Below are 23,250 nucleotides of genomic sequence, written 5' to 3'. Positions count from 1 at the left end.
GCTTTATTTAAAAAAAAAAAGTCTTGACTGACAATGGGCTACTACAGTATCATCTGTATTTTTCTGTGATATTTTCCTCTAAGGAATTAAATTGAGTCGTGTTGAAGCTATCAATGGGTAGCTTTGATTCATTTTATATGAAATGATTAAGAAAAAAAAAAAAAAAAAGAAAAAAAGACTAGTGCCCTGATAGTTACAATGTAATGTTGTGAAACAATCCATGCTGTTTGGGGAGAGGCTGGAGAATGCCAAGAGAAACAGCTGTAGTCTCAGGTAACTCTTGAGGACAGAGTGATTCCTTCAGAGAAATGATGGCTGTGGTGCATGATTCCTTTCTGTTGGAGATTGGAGGAAAAAGAAGTCATCCTTAAGTTCTTTTGTTGGAATACAACCATTTTGAACGCTTGTGGAATTAATCTCTTGTAGGAATAAATTATTTTAGCGTTACACAATTTGCCGTTATTTTAAAGGTGAAATGTTTAATATGTTGGCATAATAAGGAAACTCACCTTAAACCAGAACTGAAATATGTGAACTTGGGAAGTGTAGGGCTTGGTGAGTAGAAACTCCATAAATTGTTGAAAAAATGCTTTCTGGGCTTTAACTGGGGAGGCAGGTCAAATACCCTGTGTCTTTTTGATGTTTATTCAGTAGAGATCTGTGGGATGTTTGTGTTTTTTTTTTTTTTCTTCTTAAGTCTATTTGCATAAATAACCAGATGGCTACACAAATGAAAACATGAAAATTGGGAGAAACCTTTATTCAGTGACACCTCTGGCTGTTTTTGGTTGCCCATAGTAGAATGGTGACAGCAAGCAAAACCCCTTCTTTCTGGATGGAGTAGTCACTTTGTCCTTTCAATTAAAATAGATTTGAGGGCCCTTCTCACAGAGCTCATTTTTCCTTTGTGCCCTCCTTGTTATGGGATGGAACCTTTTTTAATTCTTGAGGAAATAGCTGAAATAGCTGGCAGATGCATCCTAAACTGAGGGATGGGTATGCATGTGAATATGGTGGATGGAAACATGTTACTTTATTTTTAAAATTGGACAGACGACTGAGTGATGTTCTAAAGAGAAAAAGATTGCCAAAACGAGGGCCAAGGAGACCAAAATACTCTCCTCCAAGAGACGATGACAAAGTAGACAATCAAGGTAAATCTTTCTTAAAATGTGATACTCTATCTTCCTTTAAATTTGAAAGTAAGCTTATAGGCTGTCGGAAGTGCTGGGATATAATAAACCTGTTGATTCTCTTAATTATGTCTTTGCTTCCTCCAGCTAAAAGCCCTACAACTACTCAATCTCCTAAATCTTCCTTCTTGGCAAGTTTAAATCCCAAAACGTGGGGAAGATTAAGCACACAGTCCAACAGTAATAATATGGAACCAGCACGAACAGCAGGAGTAAGTGGTCTTGCAAGGGCTGCTTCCAAGGATACCATTTCCAATAACAGGTACATGCACAAAAATACTTCTAATATGATGTTGACTTTGAGGTGCAGCTATTTTCTTCTAATAACCCATCGGGTGATTAAGTAGCACCTATCAAAGAAATTTGAGCTTGGCCACTGTTAAAATAACTCTGGAAGAAGAATCAAGAAATTAAGGTAGAGAAAATAACCTCTTAATGTTTAAAGTAGCATGCTGGGGAAAAATCAGAGAATTGGGAAAAATGGTGCAGAAGTAATCTGTAGAGAACAGACCTTTGCTGTGTTTGGAGTAAGAGGGAAGGGTTTTTGTCTGTGGCTGCTGTTAAATATGGGGAAAATGATACTCTGGCTGTGTTTACCTGTAATATTGGAGTATGCAAATGCTAAGCGTGCCTTTTGTGTGCTTCTTTACAGAGAAAAAATTAAGGGCTGGATTAAGGAGCAAGCCCATAAATTTGTAGAACGTTATTTTAGTTCTGAAAACATGGATGGAAGCAATCCTGCACTAAATGTATTACAGAGACTTTGCACTGCAACTGAACAACTCAACCTCCAGGTTAGAAATGGCAGACTGACTTGGAGTGGGGCTGGACATGGAAGCAGTAAAAGTATTTAGGAGGAAGCTAGAGGAATGCTGGCCATTTTAGACAGTATTGCAAATATTTCAGGCATAGTTTCTGCTATCTTAAATGATGAATATAGTGTTTCTTAACTTGCAATAAGAACTTTGGGGGTAGAGGGGAGGATAAGAGGGAAGTAGCATTTTGTTGAAAGGATAGAAGAAATAGATTGGGCCGAATCTACTAGCATCTCAAGAACATGAGTCTTGTTTCTCAGACAGTTGTGATCCTTGGTAGATGGTCTAAACCTGTGGCTTCTAAAGTAGCTAAACAGCTGTGTTAAGTTCTGTACTTTGATCTAAGCAATCATTAAAATATGAAGCTTTTCCTCCACTTCTCTCTCACACAGATGTCATGTAAAATATGTACCAATCTGGGTTTTGGTGGTTTTTAAAAAAACCCACAAACCAATGAACTTGTGTTTGGAGGTTATCTCTATGTTGCATGAGATAGAAATGGGACCTTACATTTCTTTTAAAACAGGGAAAATATGGGTGTTGCCTGTAATGTCTCCTCTTGAACGGAGAAATTGCTTATCCTCAGTTTGTTTGCCCTGTCACTACTTCTGGAGTGTATAGGAATTCAATAGACTTTCCCTTCTTTCCCCTCCCTTTACAGCTGTTCCATGCAGTAGGAGGAAAAATAGTATTTCTTAAGCCGTTAATACCTCGGTGGTAAAATACTGCCTTCCTGTTTTTCAGGTGGATGGTGGAACAGAGTGCCTTGTAGAAATCCGTAGCATTGTCTCGGAGTCTGACGTCTCCTCATTTGAAATCCAGCATAGTGGGTTTGTTAAACAACTGCTGCTTTATTTGACATCTAAAAGTGAGAAAGATACTGTAAGCAGGGATATCAGATTGAAAAGATTTCTTCATGTATTTTTTTCTTCTCCAGTAAGTTTTCTTGTTTATTGTTTTGTCATTCTTAGTTGTCTGTCTCTCAAATTGTACTTATCTGACCATCTGAGGAGGTTCAGCAGTGACCTTGACTTAAAGATGGAGTACAGAAGGAATGTTTTATTTTTGCCTAAGATGTGTAACACTACCACTTCCACATGGTTCTATGTTTTCACAGGCCATAAACTTTTTAGAACACCCTGTAATTACAGAAAATGCCATACAACAGTGGAAGAACATTCCGATATGGCCAGTTGTCTGAGTTGAACAACTTTAAAGTTGTTCCTGACTTTTTAGAAGTTGGTATGGAAAGAGTTTGGTTAGTAATCTCACCACTTGGTCTCTTTAGTCCTAAATACTGCAAGAAACTAGATTGTCGTGTTTTTAAAGGAAGAAATTTGAAGTGGAGGAGTGGAAAGGTGATAACTACAGCTTCCATTAAGTTTACTGCTCATGGTTAAGGGTGAATGCTTAAAATCTGTAGGGCTATTCGGTTGAAACCAGGAGAGAAAAGTGCATTCTTTGAAATAGGTCTTTCATAAACTTGTTGTGTCATCTAGTCATCCTGATATTGCTGTTACTTTAAGTGAGAGCAGTGATTCTCAATTTCTGGTCTTTGTGTTTTGGTTTTTTTAAACAACTTGTGGTATAAATTGTTTAAGAAGGATTAATTCAAGCACATAACTAAGAATGGAATATATTCCAGCTTCCTGGAGAAGAACCCCTTGGAAGATTAGAGCCATTAGAAAATGCACCTTTGTTGGCGTTAGTCCATAAAATGAACAATTGCCTCAGTCAGATGGAACAGTTTCCTGTCAAAGTGCATGACTTCCCAAGTGGAAATGGAACAGGGAGCAGGTAAGGATTAATGCTCAGGTAACAGTTTTGTTGGAAGCTTTTGTTTTCCAAAACATGTTTCAATGCTGAAAGTTCCAAGAGGTAATGGAAACTTCTGACCCTGTTGAAGACAAAAGCAATTATGCAGTTGGATCTTTTGTTCAGTGGAAGACTGAATATTTAACCAAATGTTTGCTTACCATCTTGAAACTTCTCTCATGGAGATTGGGGGTGGATGTGTAATTTTAAATGCAATCTCTAAACTTAAGCTTTAAAAATCCAAGTGTCTTCCTTCTCCCCATGTAACAAACACTGGAAAGGAAGAATCTCTTTATTGCTGAGACATTGATATTTTTTAGTGAAGTAATTAAACTGGTGAGTGTTTGTATTACAGCACTAGACTTTCAGATTTTCAAATTCAGATAGGTTCTGTTCTCTAAGATGATAATGGATTGAGTGATAATTGTTGGTTGTCAACATAGTTTAAAATAACTGTAGACCTGCCCTGTGTCTTAAGACAGATTAAGGTTGGAATCCAACTTGTTATTTGCATTTTAAGTAACAAATCTGAGTGACTGAAGACCTATTTCTACAATTTTTTTTCTGTACCTTTATAATAAATCAATACTAGTTTTCATTCGGTGTGTAGTGCAGTATAAATTGCATGTAAGTCTTGAAAGTATTTTGTGGTGCTGGCTAAAAGCTCAGTTTGGTTATAGACATAGTCTTATGACTGTGTAGAAGTTAGGAGGGGAGGAGCATTGAAAATGAGTTTTTGAAAACTATTCTTTCAAGTTTGAAATGCCAAAATCTTCTGTCTCTCGGGTGGTTAAGATAGTCTGGATTTTTTTTGTCACTAACTGTGACACAACATCCATTATAGCAGATGTATTAGAGCCTCACACTATAGCATTAATCTAACTTACATTAAAATTCAGTATTTGTTTTGTGTGACAATCCATGGGAATGAATGCAATACACAGATTTCTAATACTTGAAGGTATTAATTGTCTTGATACTGGCTTTTGCAAATAGTATGTGCTCTGTCATCTTACAACACTTCTTCATGTACTCTATTTCTGTAAAAAGTGGGATAACTACAAAACTTAAAGCCGCTGATGACGGAAGCAAAATTCTGCTATTCTTCTTGATAGAAAGTTAAACATGGAAAGTCAGGCTACTATAGCATTGTTTGACTGCTAGTCTTACTGTGGATTATGTCAAGGAGGATTTTGAGGCATTAAGATTTGGTAGTCTTTCAGTAGCACCTGGAAATAGAAGCAGCCCAAGCTAAGAGGTTTGTGTATAAAAATGACTAGCTTGAGTATTGGTAGCTTGGTGAGATGGAACATGTATATAAACTGTACTTGGCAAATAAAAAAAAAGAGAGGAGCTTTCAGGTTGTCTCTTCATGTCCTTATTAAAAATTACATGAACGGATACTTGCATTTTCCACCCCCGATTCTGATCCTTATTGCACTGCAGGTAAACACAGCTCTAAATCTCATGTGGCATTAGCTGACCACTGAACGACTTCAGACCTTAAAGATGGTCATTATGGTCCATATTGTAATCAGACCTCAAACTGGAGGTAATCCAGGTAGCTTCCATTGGAAATCAGGTTTTATCCAACTTGGATTCTGGTGTTCTTGTAGAATAAAATTTTTAATCTGTTTATCCAAATCTTAATAGTTTTGGTTTTAGAGAAATAGGTTGAGAAATAATACTTGGAACAAGTAAATAAATGCATGTATAAGCCTGTTTGAATGCATTTTTTAATGCAATTATGGTTATTAGATTCTTTGTGTAGCAACTTTTTTCACAAATTATTTTGAGTTTTTCTCTTAACAGAGGATCCCAAGCTTTAAAATTCTTCAATACACACCAATTAAAATGCCAACTGCAAAGACATCCAGACTGTGCTAATGTGAAACAGTGGAAAGGTGGACCTGTGAAGATTGACCCGCTGGCTTTGGTACAAGCCATTGAAAGATACCTTGTAGTTAGAGGTATATATATTATACAGTCATCTGCGTTTTGCTTTTTGGGATAGCCAAAATACTGTCAGTCGTGTATAGTCTGTTAAAACAAAACAAAAACTGTGAGGATCATACTGAAGACAAATGGGGAGGTACCTATAAATGTATTGGGCTCACAGGGGAGGAGACTAAGGCTGCAGAGAATCTCCTCTCTTCTGGGACAAACTTTTTCCTGTTGTAAACAGTTCAGTCTAAATACTAATGGAAGTAAAATCTAGCTGACTGACAGATTGGCTGTAACCTGGCATTTTTGATGCAGATGTTCATACTGAAACTTGTTCTAACATGTCTGAACCTTACTTTTTGAAACTGATGTATTTTGGAACTGTTTTAAACAGTGGAGTTTATAAAAGTCAGAGTACAAATGCATTGCTGCATTTCACGTAAAAACAAATGAGGATGTCTTTCTCTTATCTCAGGCTATGGAAGAGTTAGAGAAGATGATGAGGATAGTGATGATGATGGGTCAGATGAAGAAATAGATGAATCTTTGGTAAGCTTTGGCTCTAAGGGTATGAGGAGGGAACAGTGTGGGGAGAGTCATAAAGAAAAGCTAGCTTCCTAACTTGTGTGTTTTGGTTTTTTTTTGTTTTGTTCAGGCTGCTCAATTCTTAAATTCAGGGAATGTGAGACATAGACTGCAGTTTTACATTGGAGATCACTTACTGCCATACAATATGACTGTGTATCAAGCAGTCAGGCAGTACAGTTTGCAAGCTGAGGAGGAGAGGGAGTCTACAGATGATGAAAGCAACCCATTAGGAAGAGCTGGGATTTGGACAAAAACGCATACAATTTGGTAAGTTGGCTAGAGAAATCAGGGGACAACTTCTGCAATTTCTTAGATGTATATACGTAAAGAAAATTGGACTCTATCTGCCCTCCCTCCTTCCCCTCCCACCCTCCAAAACTGTGAAGCTTTGAATTTCCTGATGTGCTTGGGATACTTAAATCTTAGTAAGAATTCATTGCTAGCTACTGATGTTCTTTCTAGCTCATCAGCAATGTTGATGAAGAAGAAGCGGGCAGTCTTAAATGACACCTGCTATGTTGAGGGAAATGATTCTTAGTGTAGGTAACTCACCACAAACAGTAGAGAACATGCCTGCACTCTACAAATAGTGGTCAACTTCATGCTGGTTTTCATAGTTGATTGCAGTGCCACATGTCCAGTGGAAGGTGTCCCTGCCCATGGCAGGGGGGTTGGAACTAGATGATCTTTAAGGTCCATTCTATGTATTCTCTGGCCATACTTTGCAAGGAGTGGTATTGACCTAAGACCGTGACAAACATTTTAATATTCGGCAGTGTCTTTTTCTTTCTAATATTTAAATGTGTTATGGAAAAGCAACAACAACAAAAAAACCCCACATTGTTTTTTTTGTCTATACCTTCTGCTTCTCTTCTTCCAGTTCATGGAGCCGGAGGGTCCCCATTTTTTCTCTCCTATGACATACTTTGCTTCTGAGGCCTAGCTTCAAAGGCTGGATCATATCCAAATGCATTGTTCTTGTCTTTCTGCTTTTAACTGTCATTCAAGTAAAATTCTGGTAATCAAAGAACTAACACTTTTATAACTGCTTTTGTTTCCATGTAAGTTAGTATTTCACAAACATGTTTTTAACTTGCTTTTTAGGTACAAACCTGTGCGAGAGGATGAAGATGGTAGTAAGGACTGCGTTGGTGGTAAAAGAGGAAGAGCACAAACTGCTCCCACAAAAACCTCCCCTAGAAATTCTAAAAAGCATGATGAATTGTGGCATGGTGAGTGTGTTGCCTTGCTAATGCGTTATATTTATGAAATTTCTGAAAGGATGGGGAGGAAGAGCGTTCAGAGACACCACAGGGTTTCTTTTAAAGCAAGCATAGTATAAGAAAAGTGTGTATTAAAACTAAAAATAAGATCGTTACTGAATTGTTTAACTAAACTTTTGTAGTTAACTGAATGTCATGACTAATACTACCTAGGCTTCTAATAATGAAATCCTGGAAAGACTGTTTTGTTTTGATAACGTTTTCTTTTTTTCTGCTAGATGGTGTGTGCCCTTCGGTATTAAATCCTCTAGAAGTTTACCTCATATCTACTCCACCTGAAAACATAACATTTGAAGATCCCTCATTAGACGTTATTCTTCTTTTGAGAGTTTTACATGCTATCAGTCGATACTGGTATTACTTGTATGATGTGAGTAGAGAAATCTTAAAATCACTTTCATACTTGATACAGACACCACTGTCCTGAAACACCTTAAAACAGCCTTCTTCCCTGGTCCGTTCCCCCCCACCAAGACAAAATAACGCAAATACATCTTCCCCTACCTATTTCTCTAACTTCTAGTAAGAAGGAGGTTATAAATTCTTGTAGTCAATCATATGTCCTCTATAGTGTGTTAAATGCATTTTCCATGCTTTTTCCTTCCTGAAGTTCAAAAAGCCATGTTATTCCTGAAAAGAAATGAATACTACAAATCTTCTCAGTCTTTCTTTCATGGCTTAGACTCTGTATGACCAAAGTGATAATGAAAGCTGTTTTTTTTTTTTTTCTTGTGGGGATAAGCAAATTAGAAGCATAAAAAGCCCTCTTAATAAAGGCTTGGTATTTCTTACAGCATTTCTTTAACTAAAGTACGTTGTTTTTATTTAACACAGAATGCAATCTGCAAGGAGATAATTCCAACCTCAGAGTTTATCAACAGTAAACTGACAGCAAAAGCAAACAGGCAGCTTCAGGATCCTTTGGTAATTATGACAGGAAACATACCAACCTGGCTGACAGAACTTGGAAAAACATGGTACGAATGACTGACTGTATAATATTTCTAATTTGAGTTCAGTAGGCCTCCTGGCTGGGCAGCCCAGGTGCATTGAATTGTACAAGGCTTTTGAAAGTGCTGGGGGAAAGTAAAATGTAGTTGCAGAAGTCTTGCTAAATTACACGGTGACACTTAGATAAATGTTTACATCTCTATTGCATGGTTTAAACCAAATACGGAGGGATAGACTAGCTGCAAAGTTTGGCCCATTTGTACAGGAGTTCCTGAACAACTTAAAGTTTTCTTATTGAAATAAGTGTGCTTGATTATTCAGGTATTTCTTTTTCTCTTTTTAAACTGCTTAATGACGTTTTGGTCATACCACCACATCTATCTTTAGCATATTCAATATGGTACGAAGGCAAATATTTTTATAATTACTGATAAAATATTATAAATAACTTTTATAAAGCTATATTCATAGTACTTTGTAATATCTTGGTACACAGTGTAAGCTGTAAAACTCCTGCACTTGAAATAACGAGAAATCACAGTTGTTTGAAAAATCCAAGAATGTCATGTTAATTGAAGCAACATTGGTGACAATTGACTGGAAATATGTGCTATAGAGAAATTATGTGTGTTTTCATTTTTAAAGTAAGATCTCTAAAGTTCTTCATAAACATTGTAGGTAACAAATTTTTGAGTATGAATGTATATTCTTATACAAATATCTCTAGCGATATTTGTTCCGTAAAACTGCCTTTTCACTTAACAGTGCAGTCCTCCACTGATATTTAACATACACATGCCTTCAAGAATAGTAGAACTGATAAATTAAAATAGTAAGTTTCACTGGTAATCTTTTGCGGATTATTTAAAGTGTTTTTTGAAAATGGTGGAAGGTGTAGAATGCTGGTGCTGCTGTAGGCAGCTTCTCATCCCCCCCGATATGGGAGCTCGAACCATCTTCTTAAAATCTTTGATCTAAGTTAGATTTACTAATTGTAAAGCAGGTGTGAACAAGTAAAAGAATACTTATTTTCTGATATAAACTTTGAATAACCAGGGCATTCAAGTATTTAGAGTTATTTTTTTCTGGGAGAGTTAGAAGCTTCTGGAACTTTTTGTGGTTCCTTCTTATATTAAATTCCATTTCTAGACTCTTGCTCATAAGCATTGTAGCTAAAACTAAAGCGTGTTCTGGAAGGCTTCCTTTGGAGGCTGCTTTCACCACAGTGTTTAATAAAGCACTAATTTCAGGTATACTACATTTCTCTCATGTTTTAAACTAAACTGTAGTCGTGGATGCTAGTTGGAACCCAGCTAACTAATCCAATGCTCTTTACAGCCCGTTTTTCTTTCCATTTGATACCCGTCAAATGCTGTTTTATGTAACTGCTTTTGATCGTGATCGAGCCATGCAAAGACTGCTGGATACTAATCCAGAAATCAATCAATCAGATTCTCAGGATAGCAGAGTGGCACCACGACTGGACAGGAAAAAAGTAGGTATATCTTGCTTCAAAATGGAGTGAATGATCTTTTTATTTTTATATTGTCTTTAAGAATATCATTGTGAGCAAGATTTATTTGTGAAACTTAAGGTTTTGGTAGTGTACCGATGAAGGGGAGGTTTGTTTCTGCTTATTTAAAAGCCCCTGAGGGGAAAGCGCAATGGCTTCTAGGTGTCTGCCACTAGGTGGCAGGAGGGGCTAGAGTATGCTACCCTGCTTTCCCACATCCTCCTTAATTTTGGAGTCTTTACATAATTTCTGAAACTGTACTCTGAGAATGAACTTTAAGTTTTAGGTTACATTAGTGTTATTTCCATATATTAGCTTGTAAAAAAAAAAAAAAATCTGTTTTGCTTTATGTAGAATTTCAGAAGAATTCAAGCAGTAGGATTTAGACCCTTAAATATTAGCTGAATAAACAAAAACATTGTCCATGTCTGGGACAGTATTAAACCTCCTGTCACAACATAATAAAACTAAGCTGTAATTATTTTAAATTGAGGGAGTCTTGGGTGTTTGTCTTCAGTCTGTTATCTTAAACTAAGTTCTGTTGCATAGTGTTGCTCTATATGGTCTTGGATACCTTTGGGGAAAAAATAGCTTCCAATACGTACGAATCCCAGTGCTGTTATGGGTTGGTGTTTTCTTTTTGTGTGGTTGTTTTGTTGTTGTTGTTGTTTGGTGTTTTTGTTGTTATGTGGGGTTTTTTGGGGTTGTCTTTTGGTTGGGTGCATGTTTTGTTCTGTTTTTTGGTACCTACGACTTCCCCTACTAGAGGATCCACAAGGGCAGGGTGTAAGGTTATTCCTTTAGGTTGCTGGATTTTTGACATCTTTATTCTGTGTTTTCTTCTCCTCATATTAGTTTGAGGTATGTAACATCACATAACACTTCTCTACTATGTTGTAGTCCTACTGCCAGATTCTTGGCAAGAGTAGTACCTATTAGTTATACAGATATAAGGTGATGTTTTTTCATTTTATATAAAAAAACTTTAGTCAGTTTTCATATAGAAGCAAGAATTATTTCATAAAAATATATGCTTACAAATTGTCGAACTGTGGAACTGTTAGCATGGGGTGGAAAAACTTGCATAACTAATTTTTTTTCCTATTGTAACTGCCTTGGGAGCTGGGACTTACAGACATAATTTCACTACTTAAAACTTCTCTAATGTGTAGCGCACTGTGAACAGAGATGAGCTGTTGAAACAGGCAGAATCTGTGATGCAGGATCTAGGCAGTTCAAGAGCCATGTTGGAAATCCAGTATGAGAATGAAGTAAGTAATATCAATGCAGTCTAATTTAACCCCTTTTCACTGAAGATCAGTACAAAAAAGCTACAACTTTCCTAGAATGACTTGCTCAGACTCTTGGTCGTTCCCATCGCTGGTGCCACAAAATTGTATCTGTTAATTATCCCTAATCCACTTAGCTGTGATTTTTAGTTGCTACAAAAAACTTTCTGATCTGCTAAATTTCATAATCAATCTTATTCTGCAGAGCACATTTTTTTCCAACTCTTAAGTATACTTAAACAGCTGCATGCATTTCCTCTATAATATGATCGTTACTTGGTTAATACTTTTATTCCACTATTATCCCTCTGATATGTGGTCTTTCCAAATTGTCTCGCTCATGTTGTAAACGTTGGCCTAGGTTAGGTTCTCTAGACGCTTTTTGCAATGCAGTCGTCTTTATAGCCAATAATGTACTATATTTCTCAGACAAACTAAAGATTTTTATATTCATACTGACCTAATGGACTCATTTATTTATCTATCTCATTCCCCCTTCTCTCCCCGCACCCTTCCTCCTCCTGAAGGTTGGCACAGGCCTTGGCCCCACGCTAGAGTTCTATGCACTTGTATCTCAGGAACTACAGAGAGCAGACTTAGGCCTTTGGAGGGGAGAAGAAGTGACTTTAGCCAATCCAAAAGGTAAATGTTTTAGTACCTAAAATATCAATATTGATCTAATATTGAACTGATTCTAAGTTGACTTTAATTATGTGAATGGCTTTGAAGGAGCACCTCACTTTGTGGTCAGATAATATGCCTCATGATAGTGTGTGATTATCTTTGTGGGGGGTTGTTTGTTTTTTTTAATTTTATAAGAAAGTTTAGGTTATGGTTATCTGATAGCTGCTTTCAAACTTGCGTGTGGAATAAAATTAGCAGTGTATGTATTGAACTTTCTTTTTCTTTCTTTCTCAACAGGAAGCCAGGAAGGTACCAAGTATATCCATAACCTTCAAGGCCTTTTTGCACTTCCTTTTGGTAGAACAGCCAAGCCAGCTCACATTGCAAAAGTTAAAATGAAGTTCCGCTTTCTGGGAAAACTAATGGCCAAGGCAATCATGGATTTTAGACTGGTGAGAATAAAATGGAAAATATGATTCTGAAGGGTTAAATGGAAATTCTAGTTCTGACTGTGTTGGGGAACAAATAGCATTGAGTTGTATGGAATTATTTTCAGCTCTAGCAGTTAGGGCAGGGGGAAGAGGGATGCGTCTGAGCTTTTGAGGGGGAAAGGGTAGCGTATGTTGAAGATGTTTACAGTGGCTTTTGAGACCATAGTGAAAAAAGGAAAAGCCGTCGCCTGCCATGTGTTGCAAGCTCTCTCCAGTCTTCTTTCAAGATCATTTTGGGCTTGTTATTATTCCAGCTGCTAGCTTGCTGATTGCTCTAATGGATATGCACTAGGCAGTCAGTTGTGTCTTCTTGATTGTAAATTTCTTAGGTAAAAACACTCAGACGTGGTGTTTTGGCGTGTGCCAGAACTATGAATTAGTAAGTAGTATTCTAGATCTAGTCAAGAGATAAAATAGCAAAAGATACAATATTGGAAGACAGTTCAATACTAAAAAAACATTTTGATTTCTAGGTGGACCTTCCTCTTGGACTTCCTTTTTATAAATGGATGCTACGACAGGAAACTTCCTTGACATCACATGATTTGTTCAGTATTGATCCAGTAGTCGCCAAATCAATATATCACCTTGAAGATATTGTAAGACAAAAGAAAAGACTTGAACAGGACAAAACACAGGTGGGAAAGTAACCCTAAGAGTGGAAGAGTGCATCTTCACACGTTTGGATTTTAAGTGGCCACAATTGAGACTGTATGATAGTGCTTAATACTGGTGGTGACAGTGATAATGACTTCTTTCTAATAAAAGGAGTAGTTTCAATGTTATTAAGTCAGTGGCTAGTAATTAAACGTGGTCTGTCTGTAATATAGATGCTAACATTAGAAATTTATTTCTGTGTGATTAAACATAGGCTAGAAATGGCTAAAACTGCCAGATGTTTGCCTCGGGTAACATCTTCTTGTTTCACTTTGAAAAAACTAACCAACTTCAATATCATGGGGGGAAAAAATATCTATCCTTGATTTTTGAACGTTCAAAAGGCTTGGCTTTTCTTACTAGTTGGTTTGGTCAAACTTTCAGGTTTACTTAAATGTGCCTTTTGTGGGCTTCTTCCTCCCCCACTGAAGAGCTGTATGCAGAACTGATATAAACTGGCTTCATATGTGAGCATACAGGCCCTCTTACAGATATAGAAGGATCTTAATTTTTCAAGGTTATCCACTCTTAGCTGAAAATAATACCATTTACTGCTGCAGAGTAGTGATAAAAGGTCTTTGGCATGCATGATCTTTCTAGCATCCAACGTTAATAGATGGTAGGTGGTAATAACCTAATTTATACTCTTAATACATCTGCTTTTATTACTAGTGAAGTTATTGCAAGCTTGTGGGTCTTTGTTCCTCTTCACCTCACTGTCTGACTCTCTCTCCTTGATCACCGCTTTTAATTTCCCAACAAGAGTTTGAAAAACCTGAAACCTGGTGGATGAAAGCTGAAAAATGTCAGTATGCATGCCAAATATGAGTGCCATTAACTGTTCTAAGGAAAAAACATAGCCTAAGAGCTTTAGCATATTACGCACCTTCTCTTGCAGTAGTATTTTCTAAATAAATAATGTGCAAGAAATTAAAGTAATTCTAAAATTGCTAGGAAAAAGTGTACTGTTATGATCTTTCAAGTTTTATCCATTAAGGTAGTTTATTTAGTTTGTCTTCGTTTACTGTTATGTATGAAAAATATAGAAGGGAAAGCAAGGATTACTGTAACAGTATTAATAGTAATATTCTTATAGAAATGTTTACTTAAACAAAATTGCTTTACAAGTCATAACTTTTGGATAAATTAATGTCAATGAATTGTTCTCACTGATTTTCACTTCCAATTTTTTTAGACCAAAGAAAGTCTACAGTATGCATTGGAGGCTCTGACAATGAATGGCTGCTCAGTGGAAGATTTAGGGCTGGACTTCACACTTCCTGGGTTTCCTAATATAGAACTGAAAAAAGGGGGAAAAGATACACCGGTCACCATCCACAATTTAGAGGAGTACCTCAGAGTACGTAAAAGCAAAGCTAGGACTAAACCTTTCTTTATTCTTCCTTGCCTTGCTCCCAACTAGCTTGTTTCCATGTATATTTGAGTTCATTCTTGTGAACTGGGCATAGCAATAACTTTCCTACTGATTGCTTCTCTTCTGTACCAGTTTATTACTACAGAAGAACTGTTTGAATCCTAGTCAGCGCATCTGACTTAAAAATTTTATAATACAAAAAAGTATGGTTTATACATAATGAAGTCATCAAAAGTATGGTTTTTTGGGTAACAAGTGTTGAAGGGGAATAACTTGAGCTGTGGACTTTCAGAATCTTTTAACAAGTTCCTGCATCTGGGTATGATAATGAATTTGTTTGCAATAGTGATTTAGCATCTGCTACCCATACTTCAGTGGCCTCTGAACTGCTCTAGTAATAGTGAAATTTTTTGGAGTCAGATTTAAGAAAAATTCAGCTTGGTTGTGAGTTAAAATTAGAACCACTAGTGTTTATTTTTTCTAAATCAAACAAACAAAACCCCAACCCAAATAAAAACAAACAAAAAACCCAAAAAAACACACACACACGGAAAAACAAACCATAAAAAAAAAGGTAAGCAACAGATGACAAAATAGTGCTATAATAATTTGGCAGTACACCTGCATTTTCATTTATTCCTATGTCAGAAGGGACATAAAACCTAGAAAAACAAAATGGTAGAAAACTTCGTCTGCATAAGGAAGTGTTAAAGGGAATAGGTTAAAAACAGCCTGAAAAAGAGATGAGAAAAGGCAGGAAGAGTATCATGTGAAGTCATGAGTGGGATAGAGGTAAGAATGATTGACTGCATCATGAAAAAGCCATTATTCCAATTCCTAAATAATGCGATTTTTCTGACAGGTTAGTCTGCTGCCAGTTTCACTCTGAGGACTGTTAAGACTTTCAAGAACTGATAAGAAACATATCTGATGTTCTGGTAGAAATGATTCTACCATTCTCCCTCAGTAAGGGACGTATAAGCTCCTGGAGATCAACTGAGAACTTTGCAAAGTTATTTCATAATCATTACAACTGAATATTGAGCAGTTGCTGTTCATCTTCCAGATTCAAGCTGTTATGCACATATCAGTTCTCAGTCTTTATTTGTTGAAAGCAAATTCTGCTAGTCAAGAGTCACTTAGAAAATTAAACGTATTTGGATATAAAGCTGTTTGCAGACTTACAGGTGGGCAATGCCAACAACCATAGTTTGTTAGACAAGACGTTTGCAGTCTCTGTTTACTGAGGAAAGCTGAGCAAGGTTGCTTTGAGGTCTGATTTTTCATACAGTTTGCAGTCAGTTGTTTGTTTTTCTTCTAGGTAATGTGTATGGGTATCTGATCTGCTGAGACAGGCTTGCAGACATCTCAGGATGTCCTGTAGTTGTCCTATTGCAGGCCTCTGGCATTGTAAAAGAAAAGCAGATCACTACAGAAAGCTTGCTTTACACTTCTTTCTAAACAACTTTTGGGACTGCTTTCTTTAAAGGACATGTGCAGTTTTTCCATCCTTGTCTTTGTATTCCTGCCTTATAGAGGAGACTTTAAACTAGATCCCAGTGATTAGCATTACAGACTTGATGTCAAGGAAATTGAAGAGATTTCAAGAGAGAAAATTATTGTCCTCTGTATCACAAGTATGATGAATTGCAATTTAGAAAAAATATATTTAATTTATCAGCTAGCCTGTACAGCTCCCTGTGGGTCAGCTGCCCTGCTCTTGAAAATGTCATTTTCATTAAAAACTTGAGTGTGGATTACCATTGAAAGGAGCTTATAAAGCTAGAATATCCTACTGTTACTCCTCATGCCTCTCCTGCAGTCATGTCATTCCACCCTCCACCTTGTTTTTTTTCCCTGAGGATGGTTCCCACGGGAGCTATCTCTATCAGAAAGTAGGACTATTTCAGCTACCAGTCAGTGTAGTGAAAGACTTTATTCTCTTATTTTCTTCCCCACCCCCCACTTCTCCCCTGTACTATAAAGAAAGAGGCCAACTTGCTTGTTCTAAATTTGTGGACAAAAAGTTTCCAGAGTGCAGTCTTTTGTGTAACAATTTGATATCCTCTCTGAATCCACAACAATACAGTGCAGCTTAATTTTGCCACACACTCCTGGTCATAAAAAGTAATAACAATTCTCGGTCAGCAACTCTGCTGCTAGAATAGCCTAGAATATTCTACATCATAGAACTCAATAGAACAGCCTTCTGTGCTGCTGGTGCTTACCAGCTTGCTCTTCAGTATTAGCACTTGATGTGTGAAAATAGGGGTACGTGTCTTACCTGAAATTCAATGCCCGACTCCTTTGTAGGAAAGCATCGTAGTAGGCTTTTGTCTCAGAGCGCTCTCTGGAACAGGTAACTCTCGCTGGGACAGGGTTAAATACTTGCTTCTGGACCCCAGCAGTGTCAGTGAGGCTTTTAATCGTATTCAGAGGCGTGCTTAGATGCCTTTCAAAGCTTTTCTCAGCATTCCTGGTCAGAGCTGTATGTTGACAACATGGCATTTACAACAAGCCTTCATTTCCTGCTGGAGTTGAGGATAGCCAAGGCGAGTGGTAGCATCAGTAGCGCTAACTGACAAAAGAATCTGAACTTGGCATGCAATCTGCCATGTATAATGTATTTTTTTAATTTAGTGGAGAAATGCTGGCTGCAGGAGATGTAAAAGAAATTTGGTCTTGTTTGTGTCATGTCCCCTTCCCTCCCCGCCGTGATTGCTGTTTCAGTATGTGCTGTCTGCTTCTTACCCTCTCCGGTCCTGGGAGGGGTAACTGCAGGTACAAACAAAAAGCCTGGACTACTGTCTTGCTGTCTTTTGCCTTATGATTCGTACCAAATCCCAGTAACACAAAACTACTTCTTTTTTCCCCCCATGTATTCTTTTAATAGTCAGCTACTTAATATAACAAAAAATCTAAAGTTACTTTTCATAACTATATATTACAAAATGGATACATATGTTTTCATGGGGGAAACTAATGTAATACTCACCTAAGGATTTCTCTCAGTTGCTGAATTTTAAATGGCAGTCAGTGTACAGAGAGAACATCTAGGTTAGGCTTCTAAAAATATCTAATAAATGTTTTGATTTGTTTGAAAATATTTTGTTAAATAGAATCAGTTTAACCAGCTGTTCGGAGTTCTATGTATTAACTTTGTTCTATCAAAAGTAAAGGAAATAAGTTGTTTAAACTCTGCATGTGTTGCGTGCTTAGGGTATTCTAAATGTGGGGTTGTTTGAACTCCAAATGACTTCTGTTGATTTGCAATGACAGGCCACATGAGAAAGTTATAAAGAAAAAACCCAACAAATTTTGCCTGTTGCGTTGCAGCAGCACTGCACTTGCTCACGTGCAGGAGTATGAACTTATGATTTAAGGCAGAATGAGGCAATGCTGTAGAGCAGCTCCATGAATCAAAGTTCAAACTCTGCCACAACTACAGTGAGCATATGGCTGGGCTTCGGTAGTATGTTTTTCTGCAGCTGTAGTCTTTTGTTCACTTGTGATCATTCCATGCTTCCGTTGTTCAAATGGCTTTTTTTTTTTTTCCTTTTCCTTCCCTGCAGTTGGTTATATTCTGGGCACTAAATGAAGGTGTTGCCAGACAGTTTGACTCATTCAGAGATGGATTTGAATCAGTCTTCCCCCTCAGTCATCTTCAGTACTTCTATCCTGAGGAGGTTGGTAAACCTGTTTTTACTGATGCTTTTATAACCTTACACCTACAGGTATGGACAGTCTGACTCTAGGTATGCTCTGGGTGCAGTGCAGTTGTGACAGTCTGTACATTACACTTGTGATGCATATTAGTAAAACTTGGTGTCCTTTAAATTGCATACTTAAATGTTAAAGATTTCTATGTTTGGTGGTAACTTATTTGGTGCTTTTATTGTGAATAGCTTCATTTTATTTAAAGTTGAGTGTATGCAGCTTTTCTGAGAAAAGTGCTTAAATTTATAATGCAGGCTCTCTATTGGTAAATTTAATAATTCATTGTGTTGCAGTACCTCTTAGTAGCTGTAGATGTGGGTGCTACCTGGATGTTCTATTAAAAAAATAAAGTAGTCAGCTCTTTAACAAAGCTTCAGACAGTAAGAGGGGATTCAGGTGAAGGAGTAGAGAATAAGGATAGCTGGTCTTGCCTTGTTCTTGCCACCCACCATACCAGTTTCCTTTTAAAATTCTTGCACTCTTATGTGGACTGAAACGAGACACCATTATGGTCTAGAAGAGAGAATGGTTTATTACTCTGTCTTTAGGGAGTTTATTTGACCACTGTACTTCGAAGCGTTTGTTTACCTTCCTAAACTTACACCTTTTGGTGTCATGAAGAAATGCTAAGCATGCTCTGAAGCAGTGTGCTAGCCAAGCCTTTGTATTACTCTCTTGTTCTTGGTGCTTTGCAATGTAAGAGTCTTTTAAAGCTGAGATCTGTAACTGCTCATAGTGATTCTTCTTCATGACTCTCTGTTGGTACTACTTTCAAAAAGTACCACCACCTTCTTTTCTGTAAGAAATGTAAGGCTAGTAAAAATGGCAGATTATTCTAGTTTCTCCAGTGTTTTACCCAAAGTTCTCCGTTTTGTGGTATATGTGATGATGCTGTTCTGTCTTGTCATTGCTTGGCATGGTTTGATGCTTGCTTCTGCTTTGAAATTTTAAAATACAGACACTAGTCTATTGCTAATGTACTAATACTGTTGGTCAAAATTAAGCCATATGAGTAATGTGAGATATATCATTCCTTAATAGGCTACACGCGTGTGATCTCCTGTTCTGTTGCTGATAGCTATCCAGCCGTTTGAGCTGTTTTACAAACCATTCCTAAGCTATTGGAAAGAACTTGTAAAATTCCTTTGTTCATGAACAGAACAGCTAGGTGTGTCAAACCCCTGGTTTTATTGAGGTCGGAGCTTTACAACTCCTCATGTACCTTAGAAGGAAGTCTGTAGAAGCTTTTAATGTTTTGGCTGTAGCCCATCATCTCTGCTTGCCCAAGTGCATAAAAAGAATAGGCAAAATAATTTTAGTACAAAACTGCTACGTGACAGATCCATCTCTGTCTAATGATTGATGTTTTTTTTTCTTTCAAAGAAGTTCTCAGAGTTCTAAAAGGCAAGTGTAAACACTTTATTCATCCTGTTCCCCTAGATTTCTTTAAAAATTGTGAGATTTCCAAAAAGCTAAGGCATTTTTGGTTCTCCAGTATAAAATGCTTATTAGAACTGTCTCTGTTCCAAGAGATACGTTCAGCATCTCATGTGGTAGTGGCTTGTGTGCAAAGGCAGATTCAGCAAATGAGGCTGCCCTGGGACGAAGCTATGCCATTCAAAGAATTTGGGAGGATTGCGCACGGTGACTGAGGCTGTTCTACAGCAAGCCATTCCAGAAAGCAGAATGCTGTAATAGTTGTCAGAACCGACAGTAGTCGCATTCTACCTCAAGTACTAAAGGGCAAAACTTCCTTCCTTGTCTCTTAATTTTATAGTTGGAGCAGCTTTTGTGCGGCAGTAAAACGGACACTTGGGATGCAAAGACTTTAATGGAATGTTGCAGGCCAGATCACGGTTATACACATGACAGGTAATATGATGTTGGTTTTATTTAAATAAAAAATATATTTTAAAAGGCACTAGAAAAATATGTGTTTAAATAATCTTGATATACTGTTATTCAGTTAAAAGAATTAATGAAATTTATTTGAAAATATTCATACTGCACTGAATACGAATCTGATGCAATTATTTTAACTGTAAACAAAATAACAATAGTTTGCTTTTTTCCCCTCCTTAGTCGAGCAGTGAAGTATCTCTTTGAAATTCTCAGTAGCTTTGATAGTGAGCAGCAAAGACTGTTTCTTCAGTTTGTGACGGGTAGCCCCAGACTGCCTGTAGGAGGTAGGTTTTATTTATTACATATTGCTGTATATAATATTAATTAAATTAATTAAAAATTAGTATTATTAATACATTTCAGAATAAGTGGATTATTTCGGCGTAGGAAAAAATTACTGATCTGTGTATTTTAGAGGTTCATACTTGTTTGATGCTTCTAGTTTCAGAAGTGGCTGGGTAGACTTCAGGTAGAATTCTCTAACTTTGTGTTAATCTCATGAGGCCTCATTCAGTTGACTCTCTCCAGGTTTAATTTATGTTACCAGGTAACTTACTGGAAGGCAAAAATAAGTTCAAAATTTAAACAGAAATGAAACCCCTTAACACTGTATTTCTTGGCTAGAGGTGCATCAAGTTATGGCAACAACAAAAGGATGCATTGCTACCTGGAAAAAATAATGATTTTTTTCTAGAAAGGAGACAATGCTAGCATAGTGATAAACTTTAATTTCCCCCTCTTTGAAATTTCAGAATTTAGATGAGAAGCAGTGAGGAAAACTGAGGAATTTGTTGTCTTTGCTGGGGACCGTTACAGAATACACATTTTACTGTGTTCTCAGCTGAATGCTTTGCAAGTCAAAACAGAAATGATGCATCTGTTCCATTACTTAGTTCTTTGGGGCTTGGGGTTCTTTTTTTCTAGGTAAAGAATTGAAATTATAAGAAAGAGTTTATTCTTTTAAAAAAAAAAATAATAAATTTTGGAGCTCTTTTGGGGAGAGATGGTGCAGATGGGACTGGTTATTAGGAGTCTAAAAACCTAAGCTGGAGTAAAAAAATAAGGTACAACATTCAGATAACTTCTGAGAATCTTAGGAAATGTATATGAAACCAACAAACTCTTAAATACACTGTGATTGGGATAGGTTGGGTTTTTTTTTTTACACATACAGAACACAGAACTAGCAGTAGATGCATCTAGCTTATTTCTTTTTTTAATCCATCTTGGAAAACTAACCAACAGAAAGGATATTGGGTGTTTTTTAGCTTGCTATGTGGCCTTATAAAGCCATATTCTAAACTTTAAAAACAGTTGGTTACGAGATGCATGCTTCTGTCACTGTTAGAAGTCTACAGTGTTAACTAAAGTTGTTCCTCTTGAAAACCCCCATTCTGAATGTCTTTTCTCATTAATAGGCTTTCGAAGTTTGAATCCTCCATTGACAATTGTGCGCAAGACATTTGAGTCTACAGAGAATCCGGATGATTTCTTGCCCTCAGTAATGACTTGTGTGAACTATCTCAAATTGCCGGACTATTCAACTATTGAGATAATGCGTGAAAAACTATTGATAGCTGCAAGAGAAGGGCAGCAGTCATTCCATCTGTCCTGATCACAATGAAAAATGCAGTGTCTGCCTGTTACAGCAAAAGAGAAACTCGTGATTCTTTTCTAAATATGTCACCTGAGTCAAGGAAACGTGTTACGCCTTCTTGTTGTAGAAAAACGGCTTGCAGATTATAAACAAAGACACTTGGTTGATATTCATTAAAGGCCCCTCTGGACTTAAAGTGATCAGGCCCTAAAAGTTGTTGTGACAAGGTTTCTTTAGCAAGTTCTTGTTTAAATTATCATTTATTTGATGAGTGAAGTTTTTAACTTGCTTTGCTGTGTGAAATTTAAAAAGGGATGTTTTTCCAGGCTGGAACAATAAATGTCGCTGTGCAGTTTAATACTGGGCTGTGTGTATCCATCTAGCTAAAGTCTGAAGTTTTTCCTCCAAAGACAACTTTTGTACATAAGTACAGAAATTAAAATACACCATGTATTTGACGAATCTAGTTTAGTAGACTAGTTCTGTGTACCCTCACCTGCCTCTAATTTTACCCATCCTCATGTATTGTCTGATGTGCAATTCACTTGGTTCTTTTTTGTGTGCAACATTCAACAATTGTTATGTTTTGGTTAGCATGGGCATTTAACTGCTCCGTGCCTCTTTCTCTGATTAAGATAATTTAAATTTTACTGAAATCAAATATATATTGTCAATATAATTCAGCCTTTGTAACTAGGTAGAACCTTTCTTATAGCATAGTTTTACTGTAGTGGTAGGATATAATGGCGACAGCCTTTACCAGTCGACGCTCTAGAGCTGTTTACACAGTGATACAGGCAGCAAAAGCCTCTTACTAGAGGCTGGGAAGAATTCTTTCTTTCATGTAGTTGAAGTCCAACAGCTTGGGCTGGCCAGTGTGTATTGTGGTAAGGCCAGAGCATTTCGAATTGATGTAAAGTTTTTTAAAAGACAAATTAGTTGTTTCATTCCCTGTTTGAGTAAACAGTTTTCTTGTTCTTGATCTAAGTTCCTGGTTACTTTTGTAGGTTTTTTTTTTTTCTCCCCCCCCCCAGCGCTAGCTTGGAACAAACAGTTCAGCCTTTGTCTTTTGACACAGATAAAGCACCTGTAAGCAATGCTCTGTCCAACTGTTTTATGTGCTGATTTCTCAAATCTGCAATAATTTACTTCATCAGGTTAATGTTTTTACCTGAATATAAATAAAAAAGTTTGCTTCACCTTTTTGTTCATAGTTTTGTACTGTATGCATAAAGTTCAATTGTGTAAATTACTGCAATGCAAGTAAATCATCCTAAAATCTACTTGGCTAACAACCTGCAACTTCTGGATGATTTACTACTAAAACAAGACCTTTTAAGACCTCCAACTTAGAGGGCAATTTTTTTCTTTCTATGGGTTCAAAAAACGGGCTATTACAAATATTCCTGAGATGTATCTGCTATATAGTTCATCTCTATGAAAATGCGATAGTTACTTACTTTTATTCAACTTTGAGAAATCAAAATTCATTTCAG

At 36.9% G+C, this 23,250-nt stretch overlaps 1 protein-coding gene across 13 annotated transcripts in view; it reads left to right on the top strand.

The window, feature by feature from the left end:
- TRIP12 (thyroid hormone receptor interactor 12) overlaps nt 1-22,953 on the top strand; it is a 79,031-nt gene extending 56,078 nt beyond the window's left edge. For 9 of the 13 annotated variants that reach the window (XM_074590897.1, XM_074590894.1, XM_074590890.1 and 6 more), the window contains 21 exons: nt 1,054-1,154; nt 1,281-1,455; nt 1,846-1,987; nt 2,753-2,944; nt 3,654-3,805; nt 5,621-5,793; nt 6,243-6,316; nt 6,423-6,622; nt 7,460-7,587; nt 7,857-8,008; nt 8,473-8,615; nt 9,928-10,084; nt 11,275-11,373; nt 11,919-12,033; nt 12,313-12,467; nt 12,980-13,144; nt 14,359-14,523; nt 18,111-18,224; nt 20,033-20,127; nt 20,338-20,441; nt 21,576-22,953. In XM_074590897.1, coding sequence (XP_074446998.1) covers nt 1,054-1,154; nt 1,281-1,455; nt 1,846-1,987; nt 2,753-2,944; nt 3,654-3,805; nt 5,621-5,793; nt 6,243-6,316; nt 6,423-6,622; nt 7,460-7,587; nt 7,857-8,008; nt 8,473-8,615; nt 9,928-10,084; nt 11,275-11,373; nt 11,919-12,033; nt 12,313-12,467; nt 12,980-13,144; nt 14,359-14,523; nt 18,111-18,224; nt 20,033-20,127; nt 20,338-20,441; nt 21,576-21,772 — 2,998 coding nt within the window. In that variant the 3' untranslated portion in view covers nt 21,773-22,953. The remainder of the gene's footprint in view (nt 1-1,053; nt 1,155-1,280; nt 1,456-1,845; nt 1,988-2,752; nt 2,945-3,653; nt 3,806-5,620; nt 5,794-6,242; nt 6,317-6,422; nt 6,623-7,459; nt 7,588-7,856; nt 8,009-8,472; nt 8,616-9,927; nt 10,085-11,274; nt 11,374-11,918; nt 12,034-12,312; nt 12,468-12,979; nt 13,145-14,358; nt 14,524-18,110; nt 18,225-20,032; nt 20,128-20,337; nt 20,442-21,575) is intronic. The other 4 variants (XM_074590898.1, XM_074590892.1, XM_074590891.1 and 1 more) reach the window with 2 other exon arrangements.
- The last annotated feature ends 297 nt before the right edge of the window (nt 22,954-23,250 follow it).

The sequence above is a fragment of the Larus michahellis genome, chromosome 6 (assembly GCF_964199755.1).
Source record: "Larus michahellis chromosome 6, bLarMic1.1, whole genome shotgun sequence".
Classification (NCBI taxonomy): Eukaryota; Metazoa; Chordata; class Aves; order Charadriiformes; family Laridae; genus Larus; species Larus michahellis.
Note: the sequence above shows the minus strand (reverse complement) of the source record. Positions and strands in the feature narration are given on the sequence as shown.